General features: G+C 40.8%; 1 protein-coding gene across 3 annotated transcripts in view; it reads left to right on the top strand.

The window, feature by feature from the left end:
• KLF3 (KLF transcription factor 3) overlaps positions 1–19447 on the top strand; it is a 34891-nt gene extending 15444 nt beyond the window's left edge. For all 3 annotated transcript variants that reach the window (XM_047092444.1, XM_047092446.1, XM_047092447.1), the window contains 4 exons: positions 6936–7422; positions 8097–8247; positions 13217–13377; positions 15429–19447. In XM_047092444.1, coding sequence (XP_046948400.1) covers positions 6936–7422; positions 8097–8247; positions 13217–13377; positions 15429–15610 — 981 coding nt within the window. In that variant the 3' untranslated portion in view covers positions 15611–19447. The remainder of the gene's footprint in view (positions 1–6935; positions 7423–8096; positions 8248–13216; positions 13378–15428) is intronic.
• Positions 19448–20190: the final 743 nt, after the last annotated feature.

Here is a 20190-nt window from a genome sequence, read left to right on the forward strand (position 1 = left end):
TCGAATGTACTTTTATAAGAAATCTGCATCAAGAACATGATTATTTTGAGTTTTTTTTTTTAATTGAAGATCACCCCAATTATATAGAAAGAAGATTTTCTTTAAAATGTTTGTGAATGTCCTTTTTTTAATACAGGAAGAAAAAAAATATTCCAGTTTGTCTCATTTGGTGTTCAGCATGTCCTTCACAGAGCTGATTTAAAAAGATGAAACCTAAAAAAAAAAAAGTCCTCATTCCTGCATGTAAATGCATTCAGAATAAAAAGATTTGCTTAAAAACCTATGACAGCAGCTATGCTGAGCTGTGACTGTATGAGATGGCTGAGGAGAAGCTAGCGAAGGAGAGAACTTGGCCGGGAGAACGGGATTCCTTTCCACTTGGGAGAGTCTGGCTGGGAGGGAATCTTGTTCCGTGTGTCTTTCAACACCTTTGTGCTAAGCTAGCCCTCTGTGGGCCCGGCCCATCTAGATGCTTCTCCCCGCAGGTGGCTAGGAGTTTGGCCAGGTGTTTCTGTAGGTACAACCCTGGTGCTGTGAACATGGGGCACGGACAAGGACAGAAAGGGGTCCAAGGACTTCGAGTCAGGGGGTGGCGTCCACCTACGGTGATCTGGTTGAGTGAATATGAAGTAACAAGACAGTGCTCCCACTGTGCCTTGCTCTTTTCTTCCATGGCTTGGAAAATAGTCACAAGGGGAAAAACTTGGCCTGCGTTGTGTATCTGAAGGTTGGTAATGACACGCTTGCAAAATTAGATCATCCTTATGCATCGGCTGCCGAGGCTCCTGCCAAAAATGTTTATACAAGACACAGGGGTCACTCGGAGGCCCTTGGAACGGAGTTGCCATGGATATTACTAAGCCAGTGAAGTGTTTACCACTGTGTACAATGAAAAGTTAGGTCCAAGTGGCTTTAAGGAAATAACATTTACATTCCAGCATGATAACTGGATAACCAAGTGTCTGAATGTGATAATAACCGAGCAGTGAGAACTTCATTAATCAAAAAAGTAAATTGACTTCTGATGTTATTTCGTGCTGTCCCCGTATTCATCAACCCCTTACGCCAAACTATTGCATGATCACATTGGAGGAAAATTGAGGTGTAAAATTTCCCTATTAATTATATCCTTGAAATATGAATAGGTTTTTAGTACTGGAGAAGATGATTAATTTTATAAATGATGCAGAACCATCTTTGATGCATTTAATATTCAGTATACTTCCCATGCTTTTAATCAAGCATGAAAATATGGCTCAGGAGCCAATTTAAAGCTCAAATGAAGATCCACATTGCTAAGTTGGTGTGAGATAATTAAGTGTAAGGAAATGCACTTGACTGAAAAAAAAGGAAATAAAATGAATTTGAAGTAACAGTTATAATGCTGTAACTTATATAAATATATGAAGTTAAAATATGTAGAAGGAAATTTGCAATTAATGGTCTCTAGTTTTCAACTTTCAGCTAGCACTTAGAGAATTTAATTAGATCATTTCACCAAAAGTTAGTGTCAGTCCTTACAATGAAATTTCTTTTTCCTGCTTCAGCAAAACCTCAGTTAGTGGAAACATTTGGGGAGTGGGATGTTGTTATTATTTTAGTTAACAAAGTTAAATAAAAAGCTTTTGTTTCCACTCTGGAATCTTCAAATTTTATCTCTCCTGCCTCTGTAGGTGGAGTGTGCTAAACCTAATTTATTATTCCTTTATTCCTTTTTTTTTTTTTTTAATTCCACCTTTGACCTGAAGGCTGATTACCTATTTGGCATTTTGCTACAGTTTAGAGAAAGTAAAGAAGTGTCATTTCTCTCTTAGTGAAATAGAAGCCTTCAATGCCATCCTCTGCTAATAAACCTTGTGCTTGGAGGCAAACACTAAGTTTTTGGATTGCCCTATTAAAATTTGCAAGAATGGGGAACAGAGTAGAAACCCACCCTGTGCTGTATTCTGCTACTTACTATCGATGCAATGTTGGCAAACCACCAGCAGCTCCTGGAGCCTCTTTTCTTTTTAATTTGTAAAACTGGAGATGATCACATATAGAATACGAGGTAGCATGTGAATATAGAATGCACATGTAAAAGAAATTGCTTTCTTGAAAGCATTTGAGTACACTTTCAAAGAAGGTTGAAAATTAATTTAATTCAGGAAGTGAGAAAGAAGACAAAGTTTTAAAAAGTATTTTCATATTTTATCCCTATAGGAAGATTAGTTTTGAAGAAAGGAAGTGTTTTGTTTTTGTTTGTTTGTTTTTTGTTTTTTTTCTTGTAATGAAAATTGTCCCTCTAACAGACTCCTTCCAGGTTGAGAAGTACTTAAAATCAGTAGTGCCTCTGTTCTGTTCCAACAGAAACACATGACTTTTCTGAGCCTGGTAGAAAGAGAGCTTTCTACTTTTGTTTGCATAGAAGGGTATGACATTTGCTGTTTCCAGAGTGTCTGTTTATACACGCACCACGCCTTCTTGCACTGGGAACCCCACCCTTGGTATGAAGATTCCTTTGACTTGCCATTGCCCTGTCACGGATGTTCACTCTTTTTTTTCATATTAATGAGCAGTGAAATAGAGACTCCATCCATGTTTCGTGCACAGTCCACTTAAACTGTCTTGGGATGGAAAACTCACCAAAACCATTCCCCATAAAACAAGAAATGACTGAAATTCTCACTTAAGTACAGTGATAGCTTTGAAAAATCATCCAAACCCTGTGCCTTTATCCCCGTCACAATTAAAATCATTATTTTGGAGAATCAAAAGAACTGATACTTTCCTTGGTCTTGACAGTAGTAAAAACTTGCTCAGAGGGTGCATTAATTCACTTCATTCATTCATCAAGTGTTTGGTGAGCACCCGTGCCAGACCCTCATCTCTCATTCTAATGAGAGGAAGTGATCCTCAAATGAATTACATGTGGTGTGCGGCTTGAACACGTGAATGTCAGTTACAACGCAGAAAGTACAACCCACGGCCACCCCTAGTGAGGGCCAGAAGGTCCTAGAGACCCTTGCCAGAGTCTGGTCCGCAGGCTGCTCTGCTCCAGCATATCAGGCATCCTTGGGTGAGCAGTCTGCACTGGGGCATTGGGTTTCCATCAGTGGCCAGAGGAGCCTTTTCTACTTCATCAGCACTTGCCTCCTATTTGCATTTGGTGCTAGGGCGGCACTTATTTGCACTGCTTTGTTAGAAGACTGCAAAGGTCTGGAACAGAGCAGAAGCAACTATTACCAGGGTGTACTCAGTTAAAGCACACACCCCGCAGCAAGCCCTGGATGGGTCCTTAGGCTGTGGAGAACCAGATTGCTGCAGGCTGATTGTAGTAGCTTGTGTCCTCCACCCAAATAACTAAAGCACACACGTCCTATAGAAGGTTCTGATGAACATTGCTAAGGAATTTTCTAGTGAGATGGTTTGAGAAACCACATTTCTTAACCCTTTTACAAGGCAGTCAGACTGAAGATAGTTAATTGTGTACTCTGTTGTGTATCCAAATGTGTACCCTCCTCCTTTTGGCCCCATAGCCTTGCAAACACCGCCCATCACATCGGAATGGGGGACGGACTGGGGGGGCATTCACTGGAGAGCATACTCAGCAGAAATGTGCATCATGTTTCTAAAACTGGGCTTTATGTATGGCTTTCTCTTTTTTTTTATGGCTTGAGAAACCTGAGAATATTATTAAATCTGCAAATCTCCCAGGTTCTAAATTCCTACTTTCCTTAAACTCACCTCACAGTTAGAAAAAACCCAGCAATGACAGCAATAAAAGTGTGTCCTCATTTTGCTTTCTATTTAACTGCCAATAACTTGGCATTAAAATCTAGGTCATAGGGAGGTCTTTGAAGAATAGGGCTGAAAATATGGGAGCAGCTACATTTTGGTGAGTAGAAACAATTGGGAAAATGCTTTCCACTTCCTAAATTTTTGTTTCTAGCACCAGAACTTTTGCCCTTTCGAGATTTATAGAAGGCATGTTAACCTTGAGAACCAGAAGAAGTCGTTTCCCCCCTGTATTTAATTATGTCTTCAAACCCTTATTGTACATACTAGAATTTGTTTTCTTTTCTTTTTTTTTTTTTTCTGTTAGTGAATCTGTGCCTCTTAATGTTCTTTATTTTAATATTTAAATGTAAATGTATTTAATATTATTATGGCTGCATGTTTGGGTCTCTCACCTTTGGTGGACTTATGTGTGCCTGGTTCTAAAGAACCCTTTTGATCCTTTCCCCTTTTGATTCTTGATACCTAACTCAAAGCTGTCTTTAAAGACAACCACTTACATATTTTGCATTTCCTGATTGTATATCCTTCCACATCCTTGTTTTTAAGCAGTATTATCAGTGAAAATTCTTTCCCCTTTTAAATTGTATTTGAATGATTTACCAAATTTTCATACTAGAAATTAGTGGTTTTATTCTGTATCTCTTTATCATTTACAGCCGTGCTGTTCAAAAGGGGTCTATGCACCTAGGGCCACTCCCCAGAAATTCAGAATCTGCATTTTAACAAGATCGTCTGGTGACTTCGTGCACAGTAAAGTTTGAGAAGCCCTGATTGGGAAGTTCAAATCCATTATAGTGCAACTCCTTGTCTAGAAAGAGAAGGGACTTCGAGCACCACAGTGTGTGTTAAGCTCCTTATCTCATTGAATCCAATTTTAATTTTAACCTCACGACCTCCTAGGATACGAGTGTTCAATGTCACCTTGACAAGTTTTGCCATATCCTCATGGCACCTGCACTTCTAATATTTAGTAATTTTTCTTGCCCTCTTTTTTGTAGAATTGCTTTTTTAACGTAATAAATTTTTTCTGAAAAGGAAGTTTATATCACTACTGTAAAAAAAAGTTTTTTTTTCTTGCGCATTTAAATAAACACATAACCATTTTAAAGCACTGTGTATTTTTTGTGTATTCTCGAAGTATCTTCGGTACCCCCAGAGAGACGTGCACCATACTGCAAGAATCACTGCTCTATGAGATTACAGAGATTGCGTTGGCAGGGATAAAGAAGGGACAGAAGAACAAAACACATAATCTTAACGATGAGAAACTGACTTCAAAAGCAGATAAAGATAAATACTGCCAGGTCCCATGCTGCCCAGGAGAAGGGAGTTTTAGAAGCAGCTCTGGGGATTCTGATGCATAGCCAGGTGGAGATTTCACTTGTGGAGTCCCAGAAAGGAAAGGATGTGATCTCGGTAGTAATCCCAGTTAAAAAAAAAAAAAAACAAAAAACACCACTGCTGACCCACAATTATTTATTACTCACAATAGTGGCCACTGGGGGACTGGGGTAGCCCAGAAATTTATCATGCATTTAAGCTCCATTGGTGGGTTTTCTTGGTTGCGTCATGAGCTGGTACTGCCTCAGAATCTGGAATGCATAGGCTTTTAGAGCTGGAAGAGAGGCATAGCATGTTGCTGATCACTTTCACTATACAATATTGAAATACAAGTAGTTTTCTGCAGATGGACTTGACATGTTATCACTAAAAATTTCAGCTTCCCTAAAATACCTACGAGTAAAGGAAATAGCTTATATTGAGTTTAATTTTTTATAAAGCATCCAACAACAAAGACTTTTTTTCAAGTTTAGTTAAGGAATAGAAGTAATTCTTGTAGGGGTGCCTGGGTGGCTCAGTCGCTTAAGTGTCCGACTCTTGATCTCAGCTCAGGCAGTGATCTCATGGTTCATGAGATTGAGCCCTGTGTCAGGCTCTGCACTGATGGTGTGGAGACTGCTTGGGATTCTCTCTCTCTGTGTCCCTCCCCAGCTGGTGCTCTCTCTCTCTCTCTCTCTCTCTCTCTCAAAATATCAATAGATAAACTTTAAAAAGCATTTTTTTTAAAAGTAACTCTAGTGAATTCCCTGGCCAAGGACCACACCCATAGTATGCAATGATTAAGATTGATTTGTATTTAAAGTTGGTAATATTCCATTATTCTGAATCCATAAGAGAGAAAGGTATTTAAAGATAAATTAGGTCAATTGTAAGACAGACCTTAGTTTTTTGAAGGAAACAGACCATTGATCATCCTCTTTTGATGAGGTGGCAGCAAGGTATAGAGGTGCAGACACTGGACCTTGGTTTGTGTGCAAGTCAAAGTCACTTCAAGCATCACGGGACCTTGTTTGTGTCATATTAGCTGTTTCTTATAGTTCTGTGTCACGCACAAATTTGGAAATCAGGTCACCTTCAGCTTCATTCAAACTGTTGGAATAAGACCATTGAATGCGTTGGGGCCATGGATATGATTACACTGTGGTGGGTGACCTTCAAAATATAGGTGGGGAGGATGACTGACCATCCTGATTGCCTGAGACTGCAGTGTCTCCTGGGATGTAGAGCTATTACTGCTAAAACCAGACCACAGACCATCCCAGGAAAACCAGGACTGTGGTCACCCTAGTCATGGTTGGTCACCAGCTAAAGCCACCTGCCCGCAAAGGTACTACTGTGCAGCTGTTTCTCCGTATTATACACAAGTGTGTCGTGAGACTGTAAATGCCCTGCTGAGCTGAAGGATGGAGAGCATTTCCTGCCGACCCAGAAGCCCCATCAGCAAAGCAACAAGGTTCATTGGCTTGGCTGGTTGTTGGTGAACCCCAACACGGAACTTCTCCCGATAAAGGCCCACGAGTCTTCTGTTTATAACCTGTTTCAGAATTTTGCCGGGTGTCAACCTCAACCTTAACATTTGACATGGGAAACATCTTAGAATTAAATGTGAGGTTTTTCACGGTTATCCCGTTAACCTTAAAGTTTACTAGACCAGCCCCCTCCTAATGTTTTCAAGGGTCGGTATCTAAATGTAAACCGCTTTTGGAGGTCCATGTAACTGAGAGCACCTTCTTGCACCTTTTCGTCTTAGTTCATGTTTCAGGCGAATGCACCTGTGTCACTGCTTGTACGTTTCTGTTTCTCCTTCCCAATAGTCATACCCATCTAATTACATGGAGTCAATGAAGCCCAACAAGTACGGAGTCATCTACTCCACGCCGTTACCTGATAAGTTCTTCCAGACCCCGGAGGCCCTGTCTCACGGGATGCAGATGGAGCCAGTGGACCTGACCGTGAACAAGCGGAGTTCGCCGCCCTCTGCGGGGAATTCTCCTTCCTCACTGAAGTTCCAGCCCTCGCACCGGAGAGCCTCGCCTGGCCTGAGCATGCCTTCTTCCAGCCCACCGATGAAGAAGTACTCGCCGCCTCCCCCGGGCGTGCAGCCCTTCGGCGTGCCGCTGTCCATGCCCCCGGTGATGGCCGCCGCCCTGTCCCGGCACGGCATCCGCAGCCCCGGGATCCTGCCCGTCATCCAGCCCGTCGTGGTGCAGCCGGTCCCCTTCATGTACACCAGCCACCTCCAGCAGCCGCTCATGGTCTCCTTGTCGGAGGAGATGGAAAACTCAAATAGCAGCATGCAAGGTAACCGCCACTGGGGACAGCTCCGCGGCTCCCGCCTAGCATTGGGGTCTGCGCCCACCGGCTCTGCGGGGGCCACAGAGGAGGCAGCGACAGCGCCCCTGTACTCTTCAAGGAGCCATTCCCCTTAGAGCCTGCCCGCCTGAGGCGTTTCCTTTTGTTGGGGGGGGGGGGCAAGTGTTGATACTGGAAGAGCTCCCAAGAATCAGGCTGTTTAATGAATGCCATGAAATGGTTACTTTTACTGCGTAATTGTCAACTTTGAGATACTAAAGATCCCAACTTTATATTTTGCTTCATTGAATGCCAACCAAAAAAGACATTAATTTAATAAATGCCTTTGATCATGGTGATAACTGAAGGTTACTAAAAGCCGCCTCGTTTACTGGCTGTTTGGAGGCAGAAGACTATGGGGTTAAGAGGTGATAACGCAAATTCCTAAGGAAGAACCATTTGGGGGCTGATGTGCTCAAAGTCCAGCTTCCTATGCATGCCACTTGCTGCCAGAGTGGTTGTCAGGGGAAACACACCCCGCAGATTTGTTTCTGCCATAATTTTGCTAAAGGCAAACAGATACTCCACACATCAGCGTTGTAGGTAGAAGCTGTGCACTAAACTTTTAAAAGCTGAAATTGGTAAATTGTACATGGAGTGACTTTTCTATTTTTATTTTTTAGTACCTGTAATTGAATCCTATGAGAAGCCTATATTACAGAAAAAAATTAAAATAGAACCTGGGATTGAACCACAGAGGACAGATTATTATCCTGAAGAAATGTCACCCCCTTTAATGAACTCAGTGTCCCCCCCGCAAGCACTGTTGCAAGAGTAAGTATGTTCAGGTCTACCCGACATTGGCGTAGCAGCGTGCATCTTGGGACCTGGAATGGAAGTGCAGGCTTCCAACTCAGGGTGTGGTGTGGATTGCCAGGGACACCTCGCAGTAGGGGGCCGCCACTGGGAAAACGGGAAAATCTCCGAAGACAATGTGTCCCACTATATGGACTCTTATAACATTTACGTCAAGTTTGCAGTAAATCGGTCACTTGTGATTTTGCCACCTTGTCATGTAAATCATTTTTATTCTTTTTTTTTAAATCCTTCCAGACTGTACACAGGTTTCCCATAATCTTAATCCCCATATGGATTGAATTTGGTATTCCAGATAGTCTACTTAAGGTTGGATCATGAAAACTTTGTAGGACATACATCGTCCTTCCAATTGTCACTTCTAATACTGTTTCTACAAAGGGGCATCACAAGCCCAAAGGAGTCACTCCAAAAAAGGCCTGGGAATAGTGGTGGCAACAGAAAGTTGCCCATGTAGCTCAGAGAAGTTAAGCATTGGAGTAACCCACCCACTATCTCTGGTGTTTGAAAATCACATCTGCCCTTGGAATGTTCAGTCTGCTTCAGAACTGCCGTCCAGTAGGAAGGTTTCTGTATCAGTCTACATCCAAGCACTGAACTGTAGTTTGTGTTAGGTCTTACTCGCTATAATGTGGTGGCGTCATACACAAGTTAAATGGCATCATTGATGGGATTTGCAACAATAGATGTTTTTGCCTTCTACCAGTGATTACACTGGAGGCTGTGTTTGTAGTAGCTAAGAAGGTGACCTTTGGATTGGACATCTTGGATCCCAGCTCTGCTCTCCACCATATGTATGACCTTGGGCTTGTCACTTAATCTTGCCTTGTTTCCTCTTTATTTGCATTATTGATTATAATTATTTTTCTTGTAATTGTCTTGTGTTATGGCTCTTTCAAGGTTGGATTTAATGACCAGCTTCCTAGTACAAAGGCAACAGTTATTGTTTGCTCCAGGACCCTTCCATCTTCTTTCTCCCATATCACTTTTTTCCAACTTGAAACAATGTTCTGCCCACCTTTCTACGTCATCTTTTCCCCTCTCCCTTACACAGTTAATTCTGCAACAGAATGTGAATTCTCTGGCTTTCAAACAGCTATTTTCTGGAACTTAAAACATATTCTAGTTCTATCCACAGTCAACCCAAGTAGGTGCCTTCGTAGTAGGTCACGTTAATTGCCCATTGTACCAAATCGTAGTTATTTGGGGAGAGGAGGTAGTTGGCCTTTACTCCCTGATAGGCGAAGAAGAGAATGGAATCCTATGACCAGCCACATCAGCAGGGAGAGAGTGTGTCTGATGGACTTGTACATTATTACCTTTCACAATTGCATAATGCCCCCGCCCCCCCATGAAACTTTCCCAGATGTTTTCAAAGGAGTTATTTCATTCCCCCATAACAAGCATGTGGGAGTCAGAGCAAATGGAGAACTGATGAGCCAAGACATGAGATAACTCGCCTTATAATCATACTGTGAACAGCAGGGGGGCCTGGGTTTGACCTCCTGTCACCAGATGACTGCTCTTCCTGCCACGTTGTCCATATCTAACCAGTGCATCCCACCCCTGCTCTCAGGTGAAAGGGAACACAGAAGGACTAGCCAAAATAGACACATCTTCTAGACTGAGTTACCTCCTTTTTTTTTTTTTTTTTTTATGATGCCAGGTGTCTCTGGCAAGTTAACTGGCAACATGACTTGCACGTGTCATTGTTCCTGCACAGGTGATGAAAAAGATGCTGTAAAACTAAATAAAGCCACGTGCCCAAGAGAGAGGAATCCATTGACTGAAGAAGGGTTATTCCAAAGTCGAGGTTATTATGAATTACATTGTAAAACATTACAGAAGAAAAATACTTGAAGGCTGTATTCTGCTACTGAAAGAAAATATTTTTTCTCATTTTAAGTTAAGATTCTTTTGACGATCTCAAGCTCAGTGGCTTTTAATGATTAATGAGTAATATGCTTATGTTAATGCTGACCCAAGAATGCATTTTGCTCCTCAAGAAATTCAACAGATTAGCCACAACTGGGACGTGTAGTCTTTAAGCAGTTCTCTCACAGATGTGATTAAGTAATGTCTTGGAGTGTGCCCAGTAGCAGCCCACATAGGAAACCAGCTAGCCAGGAAAGAATCGATTGAAACCAAGTGCCTAGTCCCATTGCAGTGAGGCAGGCCCGATAATATTTGCCTTCTGAAACCCTTCCTTGCCAAAGGTGGAATACAAAGGGCAGTTTGGAAACCCATTTGCTTGGACATAGAGTTACAGCTTTAGAATTATTTTTAAAGGCACTCAAATGGCTATCAGCTTCCTTTTTTTTTTTTTTTTTTTTTTTTGTATCTTTACATATGTGAAGTGTATTTAGAGTGAAGAGCTTGAGGGTCAGATTTCCCCCATGTAATTGTGTGTGACTTCTAGCAAACTTAAGAGGGGGTCGGCTTAACTCAAAACAATGACCAGGTATCTGCTACGTAATAGCTGTTCTTATTTCTTGGTTGTAAGGATCCCAAACAGCGTCTTTAAAAGTGGGGAGTACAGAAAGAGTGAGTTCTGTAGACCCTGCCCTCCAACCCCTGCCTGCACCAGTATCTGGCTCTTTAGAAATGGGGCGTGAATGATGCCACCTTTCAAGGTAGATGTCAGCTTGAGCAGAGATTTCCCTTTGTGGTGTGGGGACATCCCAAAAGAGCTCTTCACGAGATTCAACAGCCGTAGGGGCAAAGTTTGCAATTGGGTTCCTGAACCTCAAAATAGTAACAGTAATTAACCATAATATTTAGTAGATTTACATCTGGAACAGATGTTATCCTTCAGTGTGTTGTATACATTACCCACAACTTTCTAGGATCACATTATTATCATCGTCCCCATTCTACAGAGAGGCACAGGGAGAATACCTTGCCCGGGGTCACAGGGACTCGCAGTGACAGAGCTGGGATTTGATGTTGGAGCACACAGCCTTGTAATGTACCTTTGTATGCAAAATGAGCTGGAAAAGGCAGACAAAACCAGTGCACAGAAACTGTTAGACACATTCCCAGCCCATAAAATCTAATAATTGGGAGAGACTTCCAAAGTCACCTGGGATACTCCCTCAGTATCCCAGAGGCATAGGAGATACAAATTAACCAACCATTCAGCTTTTTCCCCCAGCATTTTATTTCCTGAAGTTTTCTTAATGAAGATGAAACGTTTCAATCAAAGGCATTAAGGTTGAAAGTTAGAAATAAAATAAACTGACAACTCTTCTTTTTATTGAAGGATTTTAAATTAATAATTTAGCTTTATAAACGCAACGTGTCCATAGACCTGTCACTTCTCTATTTTCTCTGTTTGTACATCTATATAATTGAAGTCCTTGTCCCCCTTCCCTCCCCCACTAGTTCATGTTCACTTTTCCATGTATCTGAACTTGGCTATTTTATCCTTCTGTATTGCTCCCACTAAACATCAAGGTAGGAAGGTAAAGTGATACTCAAAACTGACAGTTTTCTTTGCTACTAATAGATGTGAGGAATAAGTAAAATCACTTAAAATCAATGCCCCTTTTAGTCTTTTTCCACTTACTTCTTAGCATGCCTGGAAAAGTTACTGATAAGGAACATGTATTCAGATTTTTACCAAGATAAAAGCAAGTTTCATTTCAGGAGCTCCCTTTTGATTTTTATGGCGAAATTTTATCATCCTTTTTGAATCTCACAAGCTTGAGCATTTACGCTCATCAGATTCCCTCTCTCCTCGTCCACGCTTGTACAGAAAATTCATGGGTTATTTGGAACATTTTAAGAACTTTGGATTCAAATTTATAAGACGAGTCTTTCATTACTGTTGGAGGCCAGCTTGTAATGTATCAAGTAATTAGTCGTTAGGAAGGCAAATGAATAGATTAGAATTTTTTAATTACTGACATTAATCAGCAGAGGAAGCCTGAGAAAGCTTTACAGACTTTCCGCAGCTCTTCCCCATCTGCCTCTTCTCTCCACCAGATTCCTTGAGAAAAAGAGAAAGTTTAGAGCAATGGTGTTGGACATGATTTGATTTCAAACCCACCCTGGAAAGGTGAGCCGACGCAGGAGTGGGTCTGGGTGAGCGGCCGCAGGAAGGCAGGGAGACGCCAGGTCCCGTGAGAGCCCGGGGCTGCACTTGGGAGCCATTGTCAGGACTGAGACACTTCCTTGCCTGACTGCTAGCGCTGCACCCAAATTCTCCCTCAGGCAGGAATAACAGTACCAGTAAAGGTTTGAGGTGGTGAAAACAGCAGTGCTGTTATTATCATTATTATTTTCTTTTTCTTTCTGTTTTTTTTTTTTTTTTTTTTTTGAAGGGCCAGAATTTGAAACTCAAATGTGAATTGGTCATCTTTGAGAGAAGCGAAATGCCAATTAGGTAAAGGATAAAATGTAGATACAGTAGGCATTGCCTAAGATTTGGGAATTCGACCTTTTTCATTTTTCCCTAAAGGACAGTGATGAAAATCAGGACAGCCTGCGAAAAGACATTCGCAGTGCTGAGCATCACTTAGTGCCACAAGCTACTATAAATAGGCAACTTTTTACTGAGGGAAAGAGACTCTCCTAGCTCCTCCATCTCCCTCTAGCATAGCACCTAACCCTTCTTACTGTCATTACTTATCTACATGTCTGTCTCCCCCTAGAGTGTGAGCTCCTCGAGGGCAGGAACCCTGTTTTTATTCATCTTTGTGTCCGGGTGCCAAGCACAGTGCCTGGCTCATGGTAGGTGCTCACTCAATGTTTGTTGAATGAATATAGCAGTGCTTCTTGGGTTGATCCGCTAATTTCCTTTTATTTATTTCGTTGGGTTTTTTTGTTTGTTTGTTTTTGCCTAGTGTCGTTAATGCCTTTGGTAGACGGAAGAAAAGGAAGAGCCTTTCACTCAATGTTTTACGTTTAACATTGGCTTTCATAGGAATCACCCTTCAGTCATAGTGCAACCGGGGAAGAGACCTTTACCTGTGGAATCTCCGGACACCCAGAGGAAGCGGAGGATACACAGGTGTGACTATGACGGATGCAACAAGGTGTATACTAAAAGCTCCCACTTGAAAGCGCACAGAAGAACACACACAGGTATCGGGAATATAAGACTCACTCCATCTTGCTTCTTAAGAAATATTAAAATGGAACGTCAAGAACAAACGTTCTAGCTCTCAGAGGTTATTATACTGAAATTGTTCCAGGCGTCTTGAAAGTTAGCAGAGTTGTCTACAGATGTCTCTGCTCATCGTGAAAAATGAGCCTTGTGATGAAGGGTTTATTTTTGTAATAAGTTACAGTAGATTAAAGGTTAATTCTGTAACAGTGGAGTTCCTGTACTCTGCGTTTAAGGGACAGAGAGAGGGATGGAAAGGCTGCGGGAGCAGAGAGAAAAGTACTCTTAACCATGGGCCTGTCTCATCAAGGATGTGGCCTTCATATGGGCCATCATTTAATCAGTGTTGCCCATCATCGGATTCACAATGGCAAAACCCAGTTTTTTATGCAGAACAAACAAATGTAGCAGTTTACAGAAGTGGAATTCAAATGGAAGACTTGTTGAAAGAAAGAAAAGTAAAGATATTTGGGTGATTTGTGTCTTCCTAAAACTGAGGGAACTTCTGTGTTGTTGCCTGCGTATTTGTCCTAGGGTCTTTTTTATTCTGTCCAGTATTGACTATCGACCATGCAGCCGGATCTTACAAAAACTCATCATATGGGTGAAGAAAACATAAAACTGTTGCGTTTGCTCTTGAACATTTTGTAAGCAAAACATCTTAAGGAACCCATACACAAACGATTTACACCGCCTGATTAATTGCAGTCAGTATTGGTCCTTAATGTTTATAATAGGCCTCATCTGACCTAACCTCAAACCCTTCAGTGTGAAATTCTAGTATAACAGCAGTGGTCCCCTGTGTACATTTCCTTAACTCAGCATGTAGTTTGTTTGTTTGTTTTTGAGCCTTCTGTGAGTCATTTGTATTGGGAATGTTTACAAAAAGGGAGAATTTGGGATTTGGAAGAGAAAGGGGAAGGAAAGTGCTGGTGGTGTGGAAGTAAAGTTTTCAGTGACTCCCCGGGAGAGAGAAAGCAGAGGGGAAGTCGGCTTGTGTACCACTGAGTTCTTGGGCTTTGTCGCGGTATAATTACAGAGGGAACTGAGGGCGATAGCCTTGTGTTCAGAGGAACATCCAATCAGCAATGCCAAGAAAACTAGTAAAAGCATCCCCAGGGCATTAATGGGACCCTACAGGTAGACATTACAAATTTCCAACCTAAGATTAAAAAGACATTGAATATTTGAGTAAGAATTTAGATGCAGGAAACATACCTCAGCGTTTATATTCAGTGAAGCAAAGCAGACAGTACAGTTCTGAATATCTCATTGAAATACCAAGGGATGTCAATCCTTAAAATGTCTAGAGAACAAGTGATAGTAAATGGGAATTAATTTGTGGTGATGCCCATTTGCCCATTAACATGTAAGATTGCCACGAACAATACTTTTCATTTGTAAGGGCCTTCGTACTAGCTCTCCCTAAGATTTCCCCCAAGGGTCTCCTGTTCCTCAGCTGCCTGTTACCATTATCCCACAGGACAGGGCTGGAGAAACCGGGCTTCTGACAGGGCAGGAAGGAATTACTGTGTTTTTAGTATGTCTGAATTAGAGCATTATACTTAGGCATAATTGCAGTCGATGAAACAAAAGAGAAGATGTTGAAATCGCTGCCAGATTTTTTGGTTGATAGAGGCTTCTCATTTTTAGGAAACTGTTGAAATAGTAAGAAAAATCCCACAAACGCTAGCACCGCATATAACTAAGCACCTCGGTAGCTTTAAGACTTGGAGATAAACAAATACAGATCACCAGCTGTTTCCTAAGGTACCCATCCCTACCCTTGAGGGCAAAACCAAAATTATTTGCTAGCTCCTCAGAATGGATTTCAGTGGCTTTATACTTTAAGAACTCTTAAAATCCCATCCTTCTCCGCTGCCCACTTTTTTTTTTTTAGATGAACTTACCTTGGAGATACTATTTGCCAAGAGTTTTAGCTCAAAAATCTTAGCTTCACTATTTTTACTAATTAATAGCCTTTTGCCCTCAGAAAAAAATAAGCTCTTTTCGTTTTTCCTTTTTGCAGGAGAAAAACCCTACAAATGTACTTGGGAAGGATGCACATGGAAGTTTGCTCGGTCTGATGAACTAACAAGACATTTCCGAAAACACACTGGAATCAAACCTTTCCAGTGCCCAGACTGTGACCGAAGCTTCTCCCGTTCTGACCACCTTGCCCTACATAGGAAACGCCACATGCTAGTTTGAATGCCTCCGTCCCCTGCCTCAACGTGGCTCCCCGTTCTCCCGGCTCTCTCTCTCTCTGTCCTCCTTCCCATTATCTAACTCATTTTTTACATGTACGTTTTAATTTTGATTCAGCTGGCCTGAATCTCTGAATTTATATCATTCAAGCTTCCATATGGTCAGTAGTAGATATTCTCTAATCCTCCTCTCCTTACCACGGGTCAGACCTAAAGAATGTGAACACTTTTTTTTTTTTCTTTTTTTTTTTTCCGGGGATGCTAAGCAAACCCTTCTTACAGATACGTTTAATGTAATGAGAACAAGGGAACATGTAAACTTAAAATAACCAATTGTCGGTTCCTCCATGTATTTCTCAAAAGAATGTCAAAGTAAATGTATTAGAAATACAGTATCCAGCCTGCTAGTCCTTGCCAGGGACGTTCATACCTCTGTGCCCTGTGATCGTATTTTGTGCTCGCCAGCAAGAAGGGTGGACCCTTTCCTCAGATTAACTAGAAGTGCAGCAAGATTTCAGGTAGGACAGTCAACTCGTCCATTGTCCTTCACAAATCCTGCTTGTCAACTTGGATTTATCACTTCATCTAAATTAAGTCCCTTATACTCCTTTGTGCCTGCAGCTAGTAAGGAGGCCTCTCCACCCCTGGAGGTGAGCCAGAGTTGCTGATGTAGGTCGGTGATGTCTGCCAGTTAAAGGCTGGATGCTATACTTGGATGGCACAGAGCCTGAACGAAGGGGCATTCATCAGGGGAGAAGCAGCGGGGGCAAAGGAGGAAGCCGGCCGTTCCTCCTGGGCTGGGGCTTTTCGTTCAGTGAGGTTTCATCGTGTGGTTAGCTGTGCAGTGCTCTCCCAGAGCGGCCGTCTCTGTGTTTGGCTGTGCAGAAGCAGAGCCAGATGCTGATGGGGTTGTCCGTGCACCTGTCTCCATTCCTCTGATGTCCTTAATGTGGATCATCAAGCATTTGATAGTAGGGACACAAAAATATTTGCCCAGTAATGGTAAGAAAAATCTTTCAGATAAGAGTATGGATGATGGCCTTTCTTTTACCCAACCTACTCACAGGGTTTTTTGCAAACAGGGAAAACATTGAGCAGTAACCGTATTCCCATATCAAATGAATCATACAGCTTTTATACAGAAGCTCTTCTGTGTGAACTGTAAGGTGCCAAGGTGGCCGCCATTTGTGTTTGTGATACATATCATAAATAAGGATCTGCTAACGCTGTAGTAGATTCATTCAATTTAAGACCCGAGTGACACTATTTGTAAATATACCTAGTTGTGAAGCACACATACCTTCATTCGGGGGACAGATTTCTGAAAAATAAAGAAAACCACAGTTCAGGGATTCGCATATTAATAGCTCAAAAATTCCCAAGCATTTACTGTTAAGGAGCTGGAAATCAATCATTGTCAAGTATCCCGTCAGAAGAAGCTGAAAATGACTCGTGTTTATGTTAAAGATAAATAGCGCCATTATTTGGGGGAAGTTTTTTGTTTTTGTTTTTGTTTTCAAAAGCTGGCTTTTGAGCACCATAGTCTAAATGCCAATAAAAATAATTCATGCATAGGAATGTCATTGGTCCTCAATTTGAAGAAAGTGGGCAACGGTGGCCAAATGTGGGTGCATACAACGAAATGCGCCTTCACCCCTCGATAAAGGATGGAAGAGAAGAGAGAATGGAATCCTGAAGATTCAGCCCAGGCGCGACTCAGGATCCAACACAACCTTAACTGGGAGGAATACATTGTTCAACTGTTTTTAAAACATCAGTGAATGAGTGATTCTGGAGGCCTGCAAATCACGTGGGGAGCTTACTTTGACGGCGCTATGTTAATAAAAGTTAGTTGTAGGGACTGTGCACCTAAGAGATCCCACTCATCAGCCCTCTGAACCAGCTGAAAGGAAATGTGGAGAGACACAAAGTAATTTGTTACCTTCTTGGCACTTGGTTGTGATTCTCTCTCTCTTTTTTTTTTTTTTTTGTAAGCACTGCAGAATTTGTTTAGAATATTAAAACATCCTAATTGGGCTTTTTTTTTTGTTTGTTTGTGTTGTTGCAACTATGACCTGAATTGAAAGATAAAAATGGCTCTTGGGAAAGTAGGTATTGTCTGTACTGTAAATGCTTTGTCACATTCATGCCAAAGTGTTTGTTTCTAGAAGTGATTCTTGTACAACACACTGAAGAATCAAGTTGGAATGCAAGGAACTTTTTTGTTTAATGGAGATAACCAGATTATGTGTTCCAACCCATATAGAAGGTAGGGGGGAAAAAAGGCAAGAAAGGGTAGAGTTGATCATCTTTGAATAATTAGCTTTGAGTGTGAGAGTCCAGTTAATAGAAAGCTTCGTAGGTTCTCATGAAATCTGATGTGTTTGTTATGGCATATTTAAATTTTGTTCAAAAGAGCAAGCAAGACCCTGCAAAGACTATTACATGACTATTCAGTTTGCTTAGATTGTGGTAACAGTTCATTAACAGATCCATTTTAACTCTGAAAGAAAAGGCAACCCAGAGAAGCCATTCTCTGTTCCCATGCTGGTCTGCATACTTTAGTTACCAATTGGCTCTTAACCAAATTTTTCTTTTTTTATATATATATTTGTATTTACTATGATAGTTGAGAAATTTAGTCTCTTAGACATTTTTAGCTGTTATTGTGGAAGACCTCAAATACAGGATAAGATGCCCTTCAACATGTGGTTTTAACGATGTGCCATGTTACTATCAAAGGTGGTTTTAATTGCAATATTTTAAATTGATGCGAATGATCTGTAAACATGAGGTTAGTGTTGTATAAATTCTGTTAGAGTTTCTTTTGATTATTGTCCAAGTGTCGTCTTGGGGAAGTCAGAAAGTTTAAGGCTGAATCCATCATATTTTAGAGTTCTAAAATGTGAATCTACACCATAAATGGGCATTAACGTTCTAAATCACCTGGTATGGAGAATGTGTTAGCATAGCTGTGTTCAACTAAGGAAATGCTAAATACGTGGAAGTTTCAAGAGCCTTGGAACAGATTTATAGGGAACTGTAGATGTAAATGTATATTTTATTAAACACCCATCTGCACTATCAGTGTTGCACTAATGTGGAATTTGAAAGACTTTATTGCTGATACTGTATATCTGCACGTCATTCCTGATTAGATTGTTTTAAAGACAATCTCAAAGATCTAAGATTTTTAAATAATTTGGTTTGAAAATATACAGTCATCTTGAAGGAATTGCTGTTATACATGAAGTTGCTCAGAGTTGTCTTTATTCTCTTCTTGGTCAAGGTTAACAGTTTCTAAATGATCGCAAATTCACTTAAATAATACATTTACAAAGCCATTTTACATGCATTAAACGAGGGCTACAATAATATTACGTTTTACAAATACTAGCACTTTTTTTTTTTTTTTTTTTGCTGTTATGTACTTAGTGTTAGAGGGTCAAAGTAATCTTTCTGCTTAGCATCTCTTAAACCATACCTGCAACTATAGCAGGATTATTACATTTACAGTACTTTAATACTTGTATAAACTATGCAGAAATTTTTAATAAAGTGTAATATATTTTATAAGCTAATAAGACTGAATGGGTAAAGGTTTTTAGCATGCGTTAGTATACTTGCAAATACTGAAACATTTTGGTAATCTTTCTTACTAAAGATGTGAATGTTTAATGTACCTTCTCTGTTTCTACTCTGTAGTCCGATGGGAATTCAGTAATGACATTTTGTCATGTCAAACTGTGAACATAAATTTGTACTGTACAGTCCTCATATACTATATACAGTATGCAATATATGTATTATATACTTGTTAATAAAACCATCAGAATATTAAGTGAGATCATGTGATTACTATACATACAGTGACCCCTAAGAGCAAAACTTAGCAATGTGACATGTAAGAGACATCACTTAGAAAGTTCAAAGTGAATCGTTCTTTGATAGGCAATTGTTGATGCAGGGAAAGAAAAATCAATCTAATGGGAAGATGAACTGAATGAGTGAACTTAGCTCTGAAGGTATGTCCCTGGTTTTCTGGTAGGAAAGTCTTCTGCAACAGGGAATCTTCAAACCATAAACTTGTAGACAACCCATCACGAATTCACAAACTTGCTGCATTCTTGGAATATTTTTTTGTCTATGACACCCACCTTCCTCCAACAAGGGTTTTCAGTGCCTTGTATTAAAAGATACAATGTATAATACTTTACATTTTTAAGTACAAGATCAGGATTCACAGCTTGGGGGGAAAGACAGTAACAGCATTAAATAATTCTGGGTAAACATTATTTTTCAAGCCTTCAGTAAGCCATGTCCATGGACACTGCTATGTCCTCAGCATCCCAGGAACAACAAATAGTTTCTGATGGGGATTTAGAGTTCTCGTTTAAAGGAAAATGGAATAACCTCTTTACTCTCCCCCTCCCCTTTAATGTAATTGAAACTAAGATACTGGCTTATTGATCTCTCAGCAGCTACCTTGAGCCTGGACTTTATCTTAGCATAACATGAGATGATGTCTGGCTGGCATTTACTACACGACACCACAGCTTGGAGAGGGGAAGGAGGTTGGGGAGA

This window comes from Lynx rufus, unplaced genomic scaffold, assembly GCF_022079265.1.
Source record: "Lynx rufus isolate CCGP_SWC_20201006 ecotype Redwood Valley unplaced genomic scaffold, mLynRuf1.p SCAF_3, whole genome shotgun sequence".
Classification (NCBI taxonomy): Eukaryota; Metazoa; Chordata; class Mammalia; order Carnivora; family Felidae; genus Lynx; species Lynx rufus.